Below are 20,400 nucleotides of genomic sequence, written 5' to 3' on the forward strand. Positions count from 1 at the left end.
GGTGAGGAGGGATGTGACACAGCCTGATGGATAACAGCAGATGGATGTTGTTAGTTCGTGCCCTCCACACAGCCCCAGAGCACGACCAAGTGGCCCCAAGTGTGGGGTACTCCTGGTGAGCTTGTGACACCAACCTACCTCCTCTTCCATTTCTGCTCCTACAGCAAAACCTAACCAGTAAATAGTACTGCAGATGTCTGCTTTATGCTCTCACTGCTGACTACCCGGGCAGGGCACCTGGGCTCCTGTCATTACTCTTACCAGAAAACCTAAGCTCTTGAGAAGGGTGAATGTGAAAGATCTGGCAGCACTCAGCTGTTAACAAGTCCCTCTGAATGTCCCTGTGAAAGGAAATCAAAAGACATTAAAAAAACTGAATGTGTGGTTTATTATATTTAAGATGCTATTTGTCTATAGGGTTTAAATATGTCTGTCACATAGTCATCAGTAAATGAATGTAATTTTACATGTTCAGTATTTTGATACAAAGTACAGGACTACAAGTGTGGTAAAGGAGCATGGGAAATTAATATTTCCTTGATTCACGTATCAAATCCTGCAGCACCACTTAAAAGCTTGGAGTAAGGACTTAAGCTGCAGTATTACAAGCGCTACTAAATAAACCAAGAGACATACCTATATTAAACATTAGAGAAACAAAACAAATGACACAAGGGTTTAATATTTAAGATTTGATACAGGATTAAAATACTAATATTTTTAATGTCCTGGTTTCAAATTAATAAATATAAAAACAATATAAAAATATACACCAGTTGATAAAAGGATGCACTGAGTAAGGTTAGAAAGCTAAATTTCACTTTCAAACGTATGCAGGTATGTCTTTAGGGAGAGGATTTCTGTGTAGCTGCGACTGGTCTTTCGGAAGAAGTCCAAGCTTGTGAGCTGCTCGATGTCACGCACCCGCGCAGTGTGCATCTTAAGAAGATCTTCAACCCACTTCGATTCATCCTCCATGCTCTGAAATGGGAAAAAAAAAAAAAAAAAAAAAAAATTTATAACATGCTATGTCACAAATCAACTCTGAAAGGAATGCAAAGTTTTCTAAACATCAGGTCCATTTGAACAATCTCTGTAACCTATTCAAGAACAACTCAGGTAAATGAGTTCAAATAAAACATTTGAAACTTCACATGAAAGATGAAGTTATATTTTGGGAACCAATTAAGACGGAGGAAGACAAGGACCATAGTAATCTGGGAAAAGCTGCTCCTGTGTTGCAGGCGTCTCAGAAGAACAGCCGTATTCTTTAAGAAAGTTATACTTTTCTATATCACAGAAGGAGCTCCATATTGACCAGTTGTTCTGCATCACCAAAGCCCAAACTCTAGGCTGCTTACCTTTGAACCATACCCCTAAATATATTCTCATCTGACCATCATCTAACAGTACTATTTTAATCCTTCTGCCTTACTGTTAGTAGACCTTTATGATTTATTACATAGTTGGGATTTTGGCTCACATTGGTAGCTGTACAATCCTGTTAATAAAACATATATATTATTATTGATAGAAGAAGGAAAAAAAAAAAAAAAAACTTTCACTAATCGTTTCCCAATATGAAAAACAATCAGGAAGGTGTGTAGCTGCCAGAGTGACAGGGTTGGGTTGCGTGAGTGTAATCTCCCTTAGGGAACTGCTCCAAGAGACACAGGGAGCCACCGCACCAGCTCCCTGCTGCACACCTTGTGCCAGCTCCAGCATGTGTTGGAGCCATCCACAACCTAATTTAGCTCACTAAAAAAAATCAGAAAAAACAGCCCTGCAAAACCCTGCAGTTACAGGCTGTTTGAGTTGAACCAACCCGGTGACATGTCCCAGCCAACCCTGGGGACTGCTTGGTGGTGAGCAGACATGGGAAAAGCACTGAGCAAACAGGACTTTTCCCCCGCTGGCCTCGCAGGCTGGTATATCTGTACCACAGCTGGGGACACACACTAGAAATGGAGGGGTTGTACCATGGGACATTTGGACCCTGTGTACCTGGAAATCTCACTGATAAAATCCTTCTTTCTGGGCTTGCTCCTGAAATAAATCTCTGACTGTCTCAGAGGAGGTTCTCCTTCAAAACAATCTTCCCGCCGATTAAGACTAAGCCAGTCATGCCAGAACCTACCCAAAGCAGTAGATGTACCACAGACCAGGCTGTGGGTCACTCTGTAAAGGCCAGGCGGGTGAGGCTGATCATTTGCAGAGAGAGAACATGAAGTACCAGTTAAGTCACAACCAGCTGCTCTAAAGCAAACATCCATGACCCAGTCAACACTTGTCTGTTTTGAAGCTTTTCAGTTCCAAAACCACTTTCCTCTACATGCTGGTAGCAATCTGAGGCCCCAAACCATGTCTGGAGCATGAAAACAGAGATGTAGATTAAAAGGGAAAAGAAGGGAACATTCTTCACAGCCTGTGACACCATGCTCCAGGAACACCGTGTGGCATCATGTGGCCACAGGAAATCCCCAGTTAAACCGATCACATTGCTGGTCTTTAAATTAGCCTCAACAAGGTCAAATGCAATAACTGTGACATTTCTCTTGTCTTCAAGACTTCCTCTTGCACAGGAAACCTGCATTTGATAGAGCTCAGAGGAAAGTCCCATTGCTTCAAAGCTCAGTCATTCAAACATGAGTACAAGTCCTAAGAGTATGCAAAAGAACTGCAATGTGAATAAATCACAGGATTGTGAGGATGGTTTTAAACCAAGTCCAGGAACACAGCATTTGCATGAGCTTAGAAGATCAGTCACCTGGTCTGATTTTATTTCAAAAACTGGTCAATTTTTATTTCTTGCATTTCATAACTGGCCCATGAAATGACATGTCCAACAGCAAGGATTCTAAGCACAGTGATCAGCTAACATGGTATTTTATTACTGAGGAACAACAAATTAAGTGTGCAGATTGAAAATGATATGGTTTTCTCCATTGGTGCTTGTTAGTCTCACCTCAGTACTACAGTAGGTCTTAGAAGGAAAAAATAACTATTGAGAACATGGAGATACATAGTAATATGCAATAAAATGTAGAGCTAACCTAAAATCCATTTGAAAAGGTACCAGATATTCCAGAGAAAAGAACTGCTGTGATATCCATTTCTCTGAATATCAAGTTGTTAGCTGGAAAGCTAAAGATGACTAGAGTGTGGATAGGCGGTTGAGGACCTTGGTCATTGAAAGAGAAATGCAAAGGTTCTGGTGAAAAGGAAACAGCGGCCTGCAGGAAGCTTCCAGCAGGTTTAGTTTGCTACTAAAAAACAATTGTTTAGTTTGCTACTAAAAAACAATTGGAAGCTCTTGTCAGTGCAGAGGAAGACTGGAATGCCATACTACAGGATGCAGATGGGGGAATCCCTGGTAAGGTGTGAAATTGGGTTATCCACACTGGTGGCAAGAATTTCTGCTACACTGGGAGTTTTTCATGTGAAACAGCAGATAGAAGAATTGGTCCTGGGTATGCTGGTTTATTACAGGATATTGTGAGCCACCATTATAATACATCTATGGAAAAATAAAATCCTAGATAGTATCAGAGGAGTTGTGTGAAATAGAAAGAAAAACATGTGCATTTTGAGATCTCAGCTGGAATACTTTATCTCATTCATGAACACCCCCCCTCGCCCCCCCCCCCAAAAAAAAAAAAAAAAAAAATCAGGCTGGAACAGATACACAGGAAGGCTACTGAAATGATCATTCTCTCTTACAAGAAGAGCAAAAAAGGTCCTGGGTCACCCATGAATAGAGAAAAATATATGCCTTGAGAATCAACATAAATCATCAGCAGGGGTAAATCCCAAAGAAGACCTGTGAAGGGCTATTTAAGCCATAGAAAAATGTTGACACAAGAAGAAATGGGTATAACCTCACCATGAATAAACATAGTTTGGAGATGGAACAAATTCTAATGAGAGGAGTAGTGGTGTTCTCCAACGGCCATGTGAAGAAAGTGTGTGCAACAAGAGCAGAGCAGGGGAAAGCTAATATTTCTTCACATCTTAAAAGAAAGCTGTGGAGAGGTTTAGGGAAAATTCTGATATTATCCCATGCATTTTATCCGTGAACTACGTGAGGTTTTACACAGTCACTTCTTTGAATAAATCAGATGGAATACCATGTGCAAAAGTAAGCCTGAAACTCTATTAGAATGACAAAATTTTACCTAACCAAATTTTCGCTCAAGAGCTAAATTTAAATATTTTTGGAGTGCTTCTTTACTATGTCAAGCATAGAGCGATATCCATTAATGACCTTTTAGATGCACTGCTGTTGCACCCAGAACAGTAAATACAAATACAATAACTAGCATGACCTACAGAGAAAAGAAGCCTGAGTTGGAATACAGGAAATCAAAGAGTAAAATTGGCCATTATTTTATGCATTTCATAAAATAAATAAATAAATAAATGAAAATCACCAACTTAAAAGCACAATGACACAATATAGGGAAGAAAAAATATCACATGAGCAGAATAAATACAAGGACTGATAACTGCCAGACAGTAACTTCCAGATCACCAACTAGACCTTGATTCAGATGAAGGCAATCCAGGAAAAAAAAAAAAAAAAAAAGGCACAATGAAATATATTTAGGACCTTCCTTCTGAGCCTTCTGGTAGAAGACATCTCTGCCCAAAGCAGCTAAGAGTCTAAATAGAAGGAAGCCAGAACTGCTCAAGAGAGAGAGGTACTGCTCCAAAAGCGTGGTTTTGAAAAGAGTGACCTGAAAGCAGGCGATGTTTGATGAATGAGAAAGAAACAGTGTTCCAGGTGAATTGTGTACAGAGTTGGAATGACTATTTCTGCTTGTAGCTGGTCTTAACCAGTTAATAGGAGTCTTAACTTTTTGTGCCAATACAAAATTCATAACATTAATGTGTTCATTCAGGAAACAGACTCCTGGCAGCCTATAGTGAGGCGTCTGTGTGCAGGAATCCGCACAGCTGTGTAATGGGAGAACAAGTTCAGGCGGAAGGACAAGTCTAAATACAGCTGCCTGGGAGCACTGCTGTCCTTGCAGAGTGCTGGAGCCCATGGGGACCCGACTGGCTCTCCTGCCACACAGTCAGCTACAGACTGTTTGCATTGCTTTTGGCAGCTCTGACCAAATCGAAGCCTTTGTACCTCACCAAGATTTCTACACTGTAAGATTTTTCATCCTAAAAGATGATAGGAAAGGAACAAGGAGGGTGTCTGGTCAACTCTGATCTCTGATAAAGAGAATCCAAATTTTTCCCTGGAATCAAGACATGGGCTGGAAACAGCAAGAGCTGCTGGCACTCTACCTTCAGCAGGTTTTAGTGTATAGTTTTAACACTGTGTGGGTTGGATGTAATCATGCTGTCTGATGCACCCAGACTGCCACAGTAGACAGATAATATTGTACCTGCGTATGGAAATAGACCTCCATAAAAACATCAGGCTGGCTGCCAGGACATTACATCTATGCACACAGCCCTTCCCAACCTGCTCTGAGGTTATTCTGACAGTGTCTGACAAAATATAGAAGCCCACAGGTTGTTTACTGCCAACCTACCGTATGTCAGTTCTTCCAGACAATTTTAGGTTCAGTAGTAGTTCCACGTTTTCTCTGACACCTCTATTTGTCATAGAGGAGTGCTCTTGTCTAGTGAGTTGAATGTGACAATAGAGTCACTACCCTGTGCTTTCATTTAAGACATCAGTGAGCACTAGCATCTAACAAGAATGGGGTTTCAGATATCCTAGGGACTATTCACCGTTGGGCTACAGCAAGGCAACAGAACTTACATTGCAGCTCTCATCATTGTCAGGCCGGTGGGGAAGAATATACGAGAGAACAGAGAGTGGTCCATCACACTTGTCAGCTGGCTGAGTGAAATCTAAGCAGCTGGTTATGATGGCATAGTAATGAGTAGGAACAGGGATGGCACTGCCTTCCACAAACCTGGGGAAGTAAAGCAAACATTTATACACAAAGGACAAATCTGTTTAGAAAAAGGATTACACAAACAGTGTGGTTTTTCCTTCCCTATGTGTGAGGAAACATGTACTTTGTTGAGATGTGTTTGATTCCTGAGCTCTATATGAAAACGAGCATTTCAGTTAGCTCATGTTTTGATAGTGTGCCACAGAAAGACCACATGGAAATTCTGAAAGGCTTCTTCAGCTCAGGGAAATAGAGAGAAAGCTTTACTGAATTAACAAAAGACTTAAGTATCTAACTCAATAGTACTATGGCATGCTCTGGTACCCAGCTGCCAACTCTTAAGTTCTTAGAGAATTTTAAAGAAAACAGATTTGGAACATAAATCTTCTTAATCTCAAAGATGAATAAACACTTCATTCCAAAGTCAAGGTGAAAAGCTACGTGCTGAATTGCCATTTTCTTGATTTTATCCCTGTCCTACCTACAAGGGCATTCAGTCTTAATGAACAATCACTTTTAGAAAGAGCCAGAAATTTACATCTCCTCCCCAAAAATCAAACGATGTGGAAAGAATAAGTGTTTAAAATGAAGTCATCAGTAGGAGAAACAACAGCAAACCAATTTAAATGCAAACTCTTACTGTTTGATTTTGTCAGGTGTGTCATGTAGACCATCATAGTCATAGTCAAAGATTGGTCCACTTATAACATTGACTCCGTTCCGTTCAGTGGCATATCTCTTCACCAAAACCCTTTGGAAATAGTTCCATACCTCTGTAGGGGGAACAAAAAACATAAATATACCTCTAACATTTGGATAAACCAAAACATGTCAAGATTATTTATAAGTTTTTCAAGATAAAAATCCGTTGGATGTCATCACACAATGATAGGGGAAATCAAAGACTGAGCTTTACAGATTTACTGCAGCTTCATACAGTTTGGGTCAATAAAGCCTATTCAGATGTCTTTGTTCTCTGTTGTTTTTTTTGTTGTTGTTTTGTTTTGTTTTGTTTTGCCCAGCTAGTGATAAAGGAAATGCACAGTACCATTCTAAGGCTGGCATTGCCCTAGACATTGCACAGAGAGCTTGCTGTTCCTTCACCAGTAGTAGAAACAACTATTCACACACTTTTGATATCCCTGTAAACATTTCCTTTGTGTTTTGTTTAATAGGAAATAGCACCATGATTAAAATCAAAAGCCAAATACTTTAAATGACAGAGAAATACAGAGGTCCTATTATTTCTGTTCAATTCTCCTTGGACACAAAAAGTCTAACTTTAAAATCAGGTTCAGGCTAGGATGACCGTATTACGGCATGGCATTTCATTAAAGCAGAGGCTTGCCTAGCAGGGAATTTTAACCACAACTTTTGGGAAGAACATGACACTTTCTCCCACCGCAACCTTCTCAACCTTAACAAGGTAAGATGTTTACAGAGATAGGACACACACTGGGATCTCCAGTTACATCACAGTTTTCCTTCCTTTTTTATTTTTTTCCTTTTTATTTTAACACTAACAGAAGCGTGTGCAAACAAAGCATCTCAAACTTGTATATAGTTAACCTTTGCCTTGCCAGCCCAGCCTTTTAAGTTTGTGGTTCCCCAGAACTGACAGCAACACCAGCCTCAGGAAAATCCAGCACGCTTTGGCCTGAGACTATTCAGTGCCACACAAGCTCCCTGCTCAGGCTGGCGCAGAGGCACCCACAAGCAGTGGTCTAACTCAGCTGTGGTAACCACTTGTTTGTCTCTCTCCTCCAGCTGCTCGCTCCTCCACTGCCTCAGCCTTAACCATCAAAATAGCCTCAAAGGAAAGCTTTTTCTTTGAGTTTTCCAGCAGAATCAGTTCCCTGGTTGGTTTCCAGCTGCAGCCACATAGACAACAATGCCAGTGGAAATTGGGGACAGCCCCAGGGCATGATCCTGCAGCTCCAGCAAAGTGGGAACTGCTTAAGCCAGACTCACTACAGAAAAGATGGATACAGTATTATTGCCTGGGTTGGGGGGTGAACATAGAATTAAAAATAAATAAATAAATGCAGAGAAGAAGGACTCTACAGCCAGCACTGCCACCAAAACCAGCACAGAATAAAACTGCCACCCCATATTCCCTCTGCTGTGAAAAAGCTCTGTATAAAGAACGGTCTGAGCTCCCTGTCCTGCAACCTGCACACAGGTATTATTAGTTCATAATTCCCTGGGAATTATATAAGATACCACATTTGTTCTCATGGGATCCTTCACCTTCTTGTGGAGGCCACTAGATAAAATGAGCAACTGGTGGTAGGTCATTCTCCTGTGATTAACATCTCACATAATTTGCTTAGACTTTGCATAAAAAGCATTTTTATGAAGTGATTTGAGAGTGGGAAACCCCCAATAATTTTGCACTCTGTAATCAGTTAAGTGCCTTTGCTCAGATTTCCAGCAAACATTACCACTTGTTCCTACTCAGAGGTTTTTCAGTTAAAAGTACTCTTCTTTGGTTAAAAATAAAAAGCCTCCCATAGGCTTTGATGTTTATCCAAACCTCTCTGGCCTAAAATCTGCATTGGAAATCTCACAAGAACAGGCTCTTGAGTTTCTTCCAAGGCTTCCCAATTCCTGCCAAGCCAAAAATGCCACCAGAATAGCCTGATGGTTTTCTACCTCTTGGCAACACTAGAGAGAAAAGAGATGCGCAGACAAAAGGAACGTTAATACTGTATCCTAGCAGGGCTGAAAATTTCAGCTGGTTTTAAATCACTCCTCATTTTCCATAAATTGGTTTCCTCTTCCTTTTTCTCTAAAGGTAGTAAACACTCTTGGTCTACCTCTAAGGGTAGGTATAGAAAAATCAAAAGTGATCCAGATGCCACTTGTCCCTTAACATGCTAAGTGTACACTCCCAGACTACCCCAACTGAGAAGTGAAAGCAGTTTTAGTACTTTCTGCACTAACTGGGGCTACAAATAAGGAAATCTGAATGGTTTTGTACAAAATGATTTACTTAGGCACTTCAGCAAAATTGCTGAACTACAGAACTGACCATGTCTGTGCTATTATCTCAGCCCAGCACCAAGGAAAATAAACCTTTCTTAAACCTTAAGCTTTTCTTCTGTTTGTTTGTCTGCCTAAACCTACAACTATACAGCTTCCCACGTGTATTATCTGCTGTCTACAGGTGACTGGGATTTATGTTTTAAACTTCTCCCTTCAAATCAATTCGTAGTGCAAGACTTTTTTATTTATTTATTTATTGTTACAAGCTTGGGAGAAAAAAGAAGTAAAGCTGTGAAAATTGTACTTACTTTTGAAAGCAGGATACATTGGAATGATATTTGTTATCAGAAAAGCATCATATTTTGCTTCTGCAGAGGAACTTAATTCTGAAAACAGAAAAATACTAATGAGATGAAATGTCAGAATTCAAAGAACATAGAAACATTTTCAAAAGTTGTTTCAGAGAGTAATCTAAAGAATACTGTCACTGAACCAGTCAGAGCGGCTCTGTGTGCTTTCACAAAACAGGCACGATTTGTAGATAGAGGACTGTGGGATTATCTTCTAGGTCTGAGCAGGCCTCCTGCACCAGTAATTCCACATCAGAAATCCATTCTAAAATATTTTAGCCACTGAATAAGGAAGGCAGAGCAATGACATTCACAACTGTGAGATAGTAAAGTTGTGTCCCATGAACATTTCCTAAATCCAAAAGGCTGTTTATCTGAGACTGAACAAATGCAACTGCACCAGGAGATTTCAGGATATTCTTTCACACAGGTTTTCTACTAGAACTGTTTCTGTGGGATGGTAGATTTTAATTATTTATTTTACAGCATGCAACAGTCTAATATGGATTTATAAATTAAATATATTTATCCTTCTGTTGTTTAAAGTCAAAATTTCAAACTGTCCCAGCTCATATTCCCAGCTCATATAAGCCAGTATATGCCCACTGACATTACAGGACCAACTTTTGAAGTCTTACTGTCTTACTCTAGCCTGTGCTCCTACTCTGTAATTCTTCCTTCATGTTTATTTTTATTAACCAAAGTGCAACATTTTATTGTTTTTGTGCATGAAGCTGAGCACCAGTTTGGAGTATCTCTCCAGTCTCATGAAGGTGAGAAACCACAGCCATGATAGCAACTTGTGGCACTGAGCCCTTGGTCCTAAAGATGTGCAGAAAGAATAATATTTCCATCCCATATGTGATGCTGGTGCAAAAGAAGGTAGTCTGAGGAAAAGGCATCATGGAGGAAGGAACCACCCCAGAAAGGTGGGAAATCAGACCATTCTACCTATGTTCTACCTATGCTCTTTCCCAACAATCTCAAAAACAAAACAAAACCTTAGTCCCTTCACATCTGGTGGTTTTATTCATACTTATGGTTTTCTCTAACAAAACAGAAAATTACAAAATCTCTAGGTTTTAAAAAATACAAATAAAATAAAGAGTGATGCATAAAAGTGACCTTTGAGTCCTTAAATTCTGTATACTTGCTATTGGAACTTACGAGGAGGGAAGAGGAAGCCGTAGGAGAGCTGTTTGTCACCTCTGTAGGCCAGGCAGCTCTGGCTGTTTCCTGGAGAAATGCGGAGGTCAGGCCTCACACAGCTGACCAGGTGCTCCGGGACACCAGATACCTCCGCCTGCATTGAAAATTGCATGTAGGAGAGACAAGAAAGGTAACTCCAGCACTTATAGCTAAAAGAAAATGATTTCTTATAGTCTACAGATGAGATTGAAGGCATTGTGTGGAGAACAATGATGCGCCCTGGCCGTAAAACCAAGTCTTGTTCCTCTACCAGGAGGGCAGTTCCTCCCTTCAGGCAGCAGAAATCACCATGGGAAGTAATCCAAATGAAGTAGCTGATTAAAATAAATTGGGAAAACAAATCCCCATTGAGAAAAAAAAAATAAAAAAATAAAAACTTAGAAAAAAATGAAATCAAGAAAAGCAATATTCAAACATTCTGTTTTAAAACTCTTTTCTCCTAAAGAAAGATAGAAAAGGAAAAGGAACATTATTTTCAGTGGTATTTGGAATAATTTCTAGTGGGAAAATCTACTTGAGGAAGGACTATTTTACAATTTTAAGAATACAGATAACAAACAGACTTCCAAAGATTATTTTAAGCAAGTTCCAAGAGTGAAGAGAGCACTGACCTGTTTGGAAATAGTGTAGGATGTCCAGAGAGGCATCAGGAATGTTTCGCTGTAGCCACTTTCAAAGTCATGGTGGTGCAAGATGTTGTACTTTGTGCGGTACAGCACTGCTGGGCGCCCGTACAGAAGATGTTTCTCTATAGATCAGAAGAATTTACTTTTAAATTTATCTATCAAAACCATGAAGATAGAATTCTATAACGGTTTTGGCTGAAAAGGACCTTAAAGATCATCCAGTTCCAACCCCTGCCATGGGCAGGGACACCTCCCACCAGACCAGGTTGCCCAAAGCCCCATCCAACCTGGCCTTGAACACCTCCAGGGATGGGGCATCCACAGCTTCTCTGGACAACCTGTGCCAGTGCCTCACCACCCTCAGAGTAAAGAAGAAGAAGAGAAAAAAAAGGAGGTTGAGGACTAGAACAGTTGGCTTTCCAACACATGGTGATTTTACAACAGTCCTCAACAGTATACTGACCCTGAAAAACTACTAAGAAAATCCTGTAACAGAGAGAGCCGTTGTTCTTCAACAGTTTTGGTTGGGATCCCCCTTCCAGGCTCAAAACCCACTTTGTTTACAAGTCTTTTCTGCACTTGAAAACTTGTTGGGAACATAGCATGGAAAAAAGATGGTTCTCCAAACACGGGACACTCCATAAGGATGTTTATGCCCACATCTCAATCACACGAGGCAAAAAGCACATTTTGTTTCTTTAAATCAACCCCTATGCTATCACTCTCTGCCTCTCTTTTCCTGACTTTCCATCATCCCTATGTTTTCTGTAAAACACAAAGTCCCTGACAAAAGGAAGACAGAGGTGTCCACTCACTAAAACAGTATTTTTTTCCACTTGACTAATATAGATGATATTCTGAAGAGGAATGTGCTATTTTCTGACAGTAATATTAAAGAAAAACAAACAAACTAAAATCCATTTTTTTCCTAGCTCTGGCTACAGAAAGACACCTCTGACTTTGCACGATTTGCTTTTCTTCTGTTGTGGTGATATGTTATGGTTAAATGTCACTAGATACCTCTGATAAGTTTTGCTTACAAAAAGACACACAAAAAAATCATTAAATGAGATAAAAGAAAAATAAATTTCCTGGCTAATCTTGCGCTGTGCTGCATGATTCATTGATTTTGATAATCATTTGGCATCCACGTTTGGCTTGCTTTTGGAAATCAAAACATAAAAACAAGGTAAACAGCCTAACCACTGTTCATAGATAGGTATTTAACCTGAAAGAAAAGGGCATGTTTCATTAGTCTTTGAGTCCAAATAGAGAATATTTTTATAGGACACAAAAAAAGAGAGGTAGGAAAAGCCTTGTCTAAGGACAAAGATGATAAACTTCCTTTATTCAAGAGAACCTGAAGGAATCTCTTCCTGCTGCATGTGCATAACAACAGGTAAATATGCTTGGTTCCCAATACAAAAGAAGGGAATTACCAGCTAAACACAGGAATGTCCATGAACATGTGCTAAAGCCTGTCATAAAATATAACAAAATAACTTGCATTTCTTGTTTACATAAAGGGAACCTAATTCCACTTAACAGACAATTTATGAACAAGCAAACAAGCAACTGAATTTTATTTATATGCTTAATTCTTAAAATAAAAGTACTATTTTTATAATACTGAAGTGAAGGAGCATATGAATCTAAAGCAAAATAGAGATGTTGAGATATCTAGGAGTAAACAGCATTTTTTTTTTTTTTTTTTCTGATGCCAGAAATAGCTAGAGAGGGGAGTAACTCATTGGTAATTGGAAAAATCAGTTTAACAAGATGAAAGCTGGAAAAAGGCAATTTACTCACAAAAGGAATAATTTGACCTGTAGAAACTAAGGGACAGGCTGGATTGTCTGTTCACAGAAGTAAAACTGAGTAAGTAGCTTTGTTAGGATTTTTTTTTTATTTTTTTATTTTTTTTAGTATTCATCTGAGTAGCCTGATTTGAAGTACCTCAGTTCTAAACTTCAGTCTAAACTCAAGTCTAAACTGAAAGTTTCAGAATTCTCTCAGTTGGACAAGAAGAAATATAAATTGTTATGATAAGGGAAATGCTGTAAATTGTTATTGCTACATTTAAGTTGGATCACAGACCTGACATGGCTGAGAGTGCAGATGAATGAACGTCAATGCTGGCATACAGCATCAAGAGCACAGGAGCCAGTGTCCAGAAGAGCAGAGGATGCTTTCTCCTGGGAGAAACCTGAACACTGGTGAGGGAAAAAACTGCATGGAGCATCCCTGAACCGGCAGAGCATTTGCACACTTGTTTGCCAATAGTTCAGGGGATAACCTGCACCCTAAAACCAAGCATTACAGAGCCAGTCAGGGATTGTCAAAGCAGCTGCACCAATGACCTGGTGAAACCTAAGCCTCATGAACACTGGTAAACCACAGTGTGCAGATTTGGTCTATGCCTTTTATCCCATCTATTGCTTGTGGTTGAATGGAGCATTGCCTTATATTCCCTCTCCTTTCTTCATTTCTCTGCTTCCACAGCAGACATTAAACCTCCTAATGGTGATGGAAAAGAAGAACTAAAATTAATCTCACTTTGAGGAATTCTTTAGTTCTGGGTACAGAAAAAGATAGCATGCACTTCTTCATGTGATCTTAATTTTGTCCAAGTCTGTATGCTCTTTTGACAGTTATTTGAAAAGCTGGTTTACTACACTACTTAAAACAGGATTTTGTCTGGTATCAGTGATGCAAACTAACTTGCAAAAGAAAACAAAAATAGCTTTTATTAACTGAGGCACCAGGCTCTTACCTTCAGTTCCCTTGACATGAAAGCGCTTATTGAGTTCATCCAACTTGTTCTTCTCAAGAAGAGAAAAAAGGAAAAAGATTAAGGTCACTGGAGCATTCTGACATCTTGTTTTACTAGGCATCTAGCAAAACAAAACTAGCACTATAAAACACGGACAATTTTCTTGTTTCCTGTTTTCCAAGAAGCAATAATTATTCCAAAAGGGCACAGAAGGTTTCACAGGAAGGATCTGGGGAATTTTTGCAGCTTGAACTCTCTTGAAACAGCTGTAATGGCTATAAACTTTACTAGACATTTATGGCTAGTAGTCGGAGTATCAGCAGATCCTAAACACCTACCTTATCATCACATGTACATCCTATATCAAAATCTGATGCAGAAGGTAGAGCTACAGGGTAAAGTGGTTTAGCAACTTCATCTGGCACAGTGGGTTTGTAAACATTGGCTCTCAGCAGGTGATTTAAACTCCCATGGGTGCCGTTATTAGGAGCAGGCTTTAATCCAAGAAGATCTATGAAAACACAAACAGCAAATTAATGACGGTTAGATTGCAAACATGTATTCAGCAGTATCTCTACTTAGCTAAGACATTTATTTGCAATACTGTTTACATCCATAACCTGCTAATGAATGCTTTGAATGTAATAAAAATGCTAATCTTTTGTCTAAATCATAAAATTGTAAATCCTGCCTGAACAGTATGGTAGCCTTTACGACAAGAAGGTTAATTTGCATGAAAACACTGGAAAACGGTTTTATTATAACTACTCCTGCAGTTTCCAAAACAAGCCTACCGTCAATGTGGTGACCTTACATCAACCACCTGGAACACTGTTATAAGTCACCTGCTTTATAGATAAGGAACAACTACCTTTTAGTTATTTCATATTTGGGAAAAAAATAATTATACCTTCAGCTAGGAAGACTCACTCCCTTGGAAAATCATTATTAAAGAAAAGGTTATACTGAATGTCTGTATACAGCATCAGATTCTACTTCAAGGCTACAGTAAGAGTTTAAGAAACAGTCATACCAGGAGGTGTCACAGAAAGCACCTGAGACATGCAGGTGCAGAAGCTTCCTTCCTAGACTAATGAAGTGTGGACACCACACAGAGTAGTGGTGCATATTTGATCTCTGCCAAGCTGTGTGCAGCAAAACTATGTTAATACCCTTTATCAACCATCTGCTAGAGCAGAGCAAACCAAAGCCCCTGAGAAAAGCCTTCAGCCTCCCAGGCCAAAAGAGAAGCATTTGGGAAGGGACTCTGGGAGGGAGTAAGGGCATGAGCTCACAGGTGCCTAAACAAGCCCTCTTGGGTAAAGCAGCATGTTTCTCTTATAACTGCTCAAGCAGGTAGCTTACCACACATGACATTGTAAAGTTCAATGTTTTCAAAAGGAGGTACTTTGGTCTTGTATTTGAATGTAGGTCCGTAACCAATAAAGACAGTCTTTAAAGAGAGAGAAAAAATACAAAAAGCATTAAAGGTAGGTTTTTTTTTCATTGAATATTGACATTTAAAAACAAACAAACAAACAAAAAAAAAAAACAACAACAACAGCAAAAAACAGATTTCTTCTGCCTTAATGACACTTCCATAAAGGTTAGTGCATTGTCCTTACCTGCATGCTGTTTATCTTATTGTCATAGCCATGGTCTCCATGGAAGAAACATTTTCCTGTTGGTTTCTTGTATACATCCACAGCTTTCCTAAATTGAAAAAGTATTAGTAATTCTCTCAAAGGTGAAGGTGTGGTGGCTGACCAGACAACGTACTTTGGGGACAGGAGGGATAAGGTTTCAAGGCATTGCTCATCTTTCCTATATTGCAGTCCTGGAGACTGCAGGCTTATTGACAACCCCACTGCTCCCACTATACAGGGATGCAAACCTAAGAGCCAAATCTTATTCATAGATAAGTAAATAGCTGGTAAGGAATTTTTTTTTGCAAAACTTTCGCATATAACACCATCTCCTACAGTGTGGAAGTATTTCAGATCGTGTTCCCCCAGTTTGCAAAAAGCCAATAGAGCACTTTTGAGACCTTCAACCCAATACAAAAAGTTGGAGGGAAAAGAAGGGAAAGATTGTAATGAAGAAAAATATATAGGAAAATAAGTGCTATATCATAGCAATGGTAATAATTATCAGCTTGTTGCTGACTCCTATTTTACAAAATATATGGAAAATAAAAGTATTGTAGCATAGAAATGATAATTATCAGCTTGTTCCCGAATACTTTTTTGCATTCAGTTTTATGAAGGCCATGTATATGCAATCCATGCAGTGGACACAATTACGCTACAAGTTAATTTCTTCATCAGTATTGAAAAGATGCTCTGCCAAAGTTTGGTTTTGGCCTAGGAAATTACTAGAATTACAGAAATTGGGTCAATAACAACCATTTTCCTGCCTGTGAATATACAATGAATTACATTTACATTAACAAATAGATTATTGGTGAACAAGATTTTTGAACATCTAATGAATATGCAAAATAATAAGTCTGAGGTGATTAATAAAAATAAATGCAAATCAGCCTGGACCCTCCACTTCCACTCCATCAGTTCCAGTAAAATTCTTAAAATTAAAATATGTTATAGGCCTAAAACACAGGCTACTTCTTTGAAATGTACATGAACCCCAGCTACAGAAACTGTACAAGGCAAGCGGCCAACTAGCTAGTGGAGTTATGCAAGAAAACAATTGGGATTTCTCATTCACTGCTTCAGCAGAGTGATCCTTGCATAATTCACAGGAAGATAAGCACAGATGTCAAAAGGCACTTACAACACACCGTATGTTTGCCTGGCAGCTATACAGGCAAAGAAAAGTACCATAATTTAAAGCTCATAACAGAATACCATAAGCCAAAATCTGTGTCATCTTCCAAGAACCACTGAGTCAGCTTCACACATTAAGGCCCAGCCATTCCTATACTGTAATACACACATCAAGGGATGAAAGCAAGAAAAATAATATATATTAACACAGAAAGGGCTGTGCAATTTGTAAATAAAGGCTCTTCCTCTACTGTTCACTCCATACATGTAAGTGCCAACTTGTTTTTCTCAAACAGTTTTTAACTAAGAGTATTAAAAATTGCCTGTGTGTTATAACTGTAAATTCAGAGGCACATCATGAAGACCAGGCCAAAATAGGGCTTGCTCTGAGCTAAAGCATCCTGGTTTGCTGTGGATTTGTTTCACAACACAATATGCTACAGGCATTTCAGCACCAGTCCTGTAATACCCTTCCACATGTTCCCAAGCTTTCATCCACTCTGCCAATGTCTCTATTTTCTTTCCAGTTACACAGTTCATCCACTCGACCCCTTGCTCCCTGACCTCCCCTGGTCTCATAATGCCTTCCCCTTCCTCCCATATTCCCCACTTCCTGGCTTTAATAAGTTTTCACTTTATATATATATATATATATATATATATATATAAACTTTCAGCTCTTATATGTGAGCTAATTGGTCAAAAAAACACACTGTTGTTTGGATAAACTAATCTGGGTTTCTCTCTTTTATCAAACTACATATTTTCCCAAACTTTTAATTTTTAAAATTTTGTGTTCTGCGATCCTACACCTAATATGTCTGAACCTCACCAGGAGTTCAAAACTCCTCTTGTTCCCAGGTGGCAGGAGCAGGATGCTGACAGACAGAGCAGTCCCAGGTGTCTTGCTTCCTCAGAAAGAAAGGCTGAAAAATCAGGCTGAAAGCAAAGTCTACCTTGCCACATGCCACTTGCGATCCACCAGTAAATGCACATCCTCAATTCGTCGGTTGTAAGCGTAGTGCAAGCGTTTAGGAAGGTGATGTTTCAAGTATGGCTTAAAGTGCTGGTCTGGCTTTCTGCACTGAAAAAGAAATGGTTACAGACAACCCTGCTGTCAGTTAGCTCAGAGGCACACAAAACCTTGAACTACAGGAACCAAGCTGTTAAGCACATTATTGATGATGTCTTGAAAACAATGTGTACATCTAGAGTACACAGCCCAGCCCTTTCTGTGCAATATTTACATAAGACCAGGGCACAGGGGGTCATTCAAAGATTTTGGAAAACTTCATTTTCATGACACTCTTTTTGAAAGCATCATGCAAAACAAAACATCGTGCTTACTTAACTCGTAGATGAAGAATTTTATTCTAATTGGACCAAAGATTAAATTTTATAGGAAAGCTGAATGCTGAAAATACACCTAGTCTGCAGATATATTTAAAGCAGCCTGGTTAGTAAATTTGATTTATTATTATTATTTTTTTAATCAGCTTTCATTTTAAATACTTTCTTTTTTCCATTAAGAGCAAGGTTATGGTTGAAGGCTATCAAATGAACTTCTTCAGCATCTTCAAAGTGCTAGTAAAATATTTACCCTAAAAGATTACTTTCCATTTCTGAAGGAATGAATAAATAGACTCAATTCAGGGAGTCAAAATGATCAGGGAGATTCTGGCTCTGCACTGCCCAAAAAGGTTATAAAAGCGACTTCAGCAGCAAACAGTGGAATTTATGACAAGCATTAATCTGTACTCATGAAGGGCACCATTTAAAACTCTTTATTCATGTTAATGGTTGGTTTTCCTGCCTGAAAAGTGAGGAGGTAATGCTGAATAATGGCTCAAATTAAGATATGAAGTGAGCAGTGCTAAATACTTACTGTAAGGTTGGCAACAATCACTTTAGGGTCATCTGTTAGGCAAAAACAAACAAACAAAAAGAAAACAAATATATAAAACCAAGTAATTTGCAGAAGAAATCACAAGGTAAGAATATATTTTTACAGAATGGTTCCTCATGAACATTTGTTGATCTTTACTAAAAAAGTACAGCGTATACATAGGATGGGATATCCTGAATACGAGCTAAGTTTAACCTGTTCTCCTTTACTTAATGGTATTTTGGTTTCTCAGGTAATGTTGCTCACTGCTTGATGATTTGGGCCTTAGCTGAACATTTATTCTATTTTCTGAAAACATAGAATCATAAAGGTTGGAAAAGACCTTTAAGATCATCTGGTCCAACCATCACCCTACCACCAATGTCACCCACTAAACCATGTGCCTAAGCACCACGTCCAGCCTTTCCTTAAACACCCCTGGGGACGGGTGCTTTATACAGCCTGCTTTATACAACAGGGGAAATCAGCACTGCAGATTTACACCTTGCAGTAGTCACGTAGTCTCCTCATATCATTTCAAGTCTTATGATTACTTTACTTTAAAATACATCATCCTCAAAGACTTTCACTGAAAGATTTTGAAAGCACAACTGAATGCAACAACACGCTCCCGTAAAAACAATAAGACATACATGCTGTAGATTTTGTCTCTTAGCATTTCACACAGTTCATAGTCTACTACAGAGTAAGTGAAAGCCACAGTAAAATATGCAGGAAACATCTTTGAACTGTGAAAGGGACATAAAAAATGCAGAAAGCTCCAAACTCAGAGAGAGAGAAAAAAAAAAAAAAAAAAAAAGGGGCATGGTGAATATCTTAGTAAGAGAAAAATCTTTTGCTTAACTCTTATTGTTTTGGTTGCTGAAGGCATGATGTTGCTGAGTTTAAAATGAGTTCTACTGAATCCTAAAATACAAAATACTAGCTACACGCTTATCCATTGGAGACGTGTATCTGCAGGTCTGGACACAGTATTATGGAAGAACAACGGAAAAATAATAAAAAAGATGGTGATTTGCTAATTAACAGTGGTAAACCTCAGATCTAAAATTAAAAAATGTGCTTCTTTCTTCTATGTACAGTTTATTTAATTCAGGTAGGAAGCTGTGGAAAGAAGCCAGAAGAGGAAAATGGTTTTGCAGGAAAACCTAAGTATGAACTGGAGATCACTTAGACTAGCTGATCTTTCTGGAACATAAGGCAATTCATCCTCCAAAGAAAGCTAATTTTGCCCAGCAATTTTGGAATTCAAGGATAGAAAAATCTTCAAAAAATCTTCTTAGAGGAATTGAAATATAAGTTTTAGCACACTGAAGAGCAGGAATTCAGTCTTTACGCTAGTCTAGTAAGTTGTATCAATGTACACACTATTTTCAACAGATCTTTATACACTCATCCCCTATTCTTAGAGCATAAATACACAGAAAATAATACTTTCTAGTAAAATAAATAAATCACGATCTTAAAGTTTTACCACATTCTTATGATTTCTGCTACCATTCTAGAAATCTTTAATCTTCAAAGACCAATTTTTTTGTGACATCTGTCCTCAGCCTAGGTATATCTGAATTGCTATAAGAGGCCAATTGGTTGTCCCAGATATCTGATCTTCCCCTCTAACAAAAGTTACCACGCTTGTAACATACTTTGCAACAACATAGGCAATTATGTTTGGTTTATGAATTTCACTGTTTGATCAGTAGTTAAACTGCTGACAAAGCCAGGATTGTGCCAGTACACTGAACCAGAGTGGTCGTGAGAGAACCCTGTCCTGGCACTGCTGCCTTGGAGGTAGTGGTCCTCAGAAAAGCCATGGGGGGCAGGCAGCTGGATCAGTATTG

The 20,400-nt window shown here is 38.9% G+C and overlaps 1 protein-coding gene across 7 annotated transcripts in view; it reads right to left on the reverse strand.

Moving 5' to 3' along the window:
* Positions 1-364: 364 nt before the first annotated feature.
* Positions 365-20,400, reverse strand: part of ENPP2 (ectonucleotide pyrophosphatase/phosphodiesterase 2) — a 71,559-nt gene continuing 51,523 nt past the window's right edge. For 5 of the 7 annotated variants that reach the window (XM_035317671.1, XM_035317664.1, XM_035317666.1 and 2 more), the window contains 12 exons: positions 18,539-18,570; positions 17,610-17,737; positions 15,493-15,580; positions 15,233-15,320; positions 14,206-14,378; positions 13,868-13,919; positions 11,080-11,216; positions 10,427-10,562; positions 9,218-9,295; positions 6,562-6,694; positions 5,783-5,939; positions 365-981 (listed from right to left, as the gene is read on the reverse strand). In XM_035317671.1, coding sequence (XP_035173562.1) covers positions 811-981; positions 5,783-5,939; positions 6,562-6,694; positions 9,218-9,295; positions 10,427-10,562; positions 11,080-11,216; positions 13,868-13,919; positions 14,206-14,378; positions 15,233-15,320; positions 15,493-15,580; positions 17,610-17,737; positions 18,539-18,570 — 1,373 coding nt within the window. In that variant the 3' untranslated portion in view covers positions 365-810. The remainder of the gene's footprint in view (positions 982-5,782; positions 5,940-6,561; positions 6,695-9,217; positions 9,296-10,426; positions 10,563-11,079; positions 11,217-13,867; positions 13,920-14,205; positions 14,379-15,232; positions 15,321-15,492; positions 15,581-17,609; positions 17,738-18,538; positions 18,571-20,400) is intronic. The other 2 variants (XM_035317665.1, XM_035317672.1) reach the window with 1 other exon arrangement.

Source organism: Oxyura jamaicensis, chromosome 2, assembly GCF_011077185.1.
Source record: "Oxyura jamaicensis isolate SHBP4307 breed ruddy duck chromosome 2, BPBGC_Ojam_1.0, whole genome shotgun sequence".
In the NCBI taxonomy this organism is placed as follows: domain Eukaryota; kingdom Metazoa; phylum Chordata; class Aves; order Anseriformes; family Anatidae; genus Oxyura; species Oxyura jamaicensis.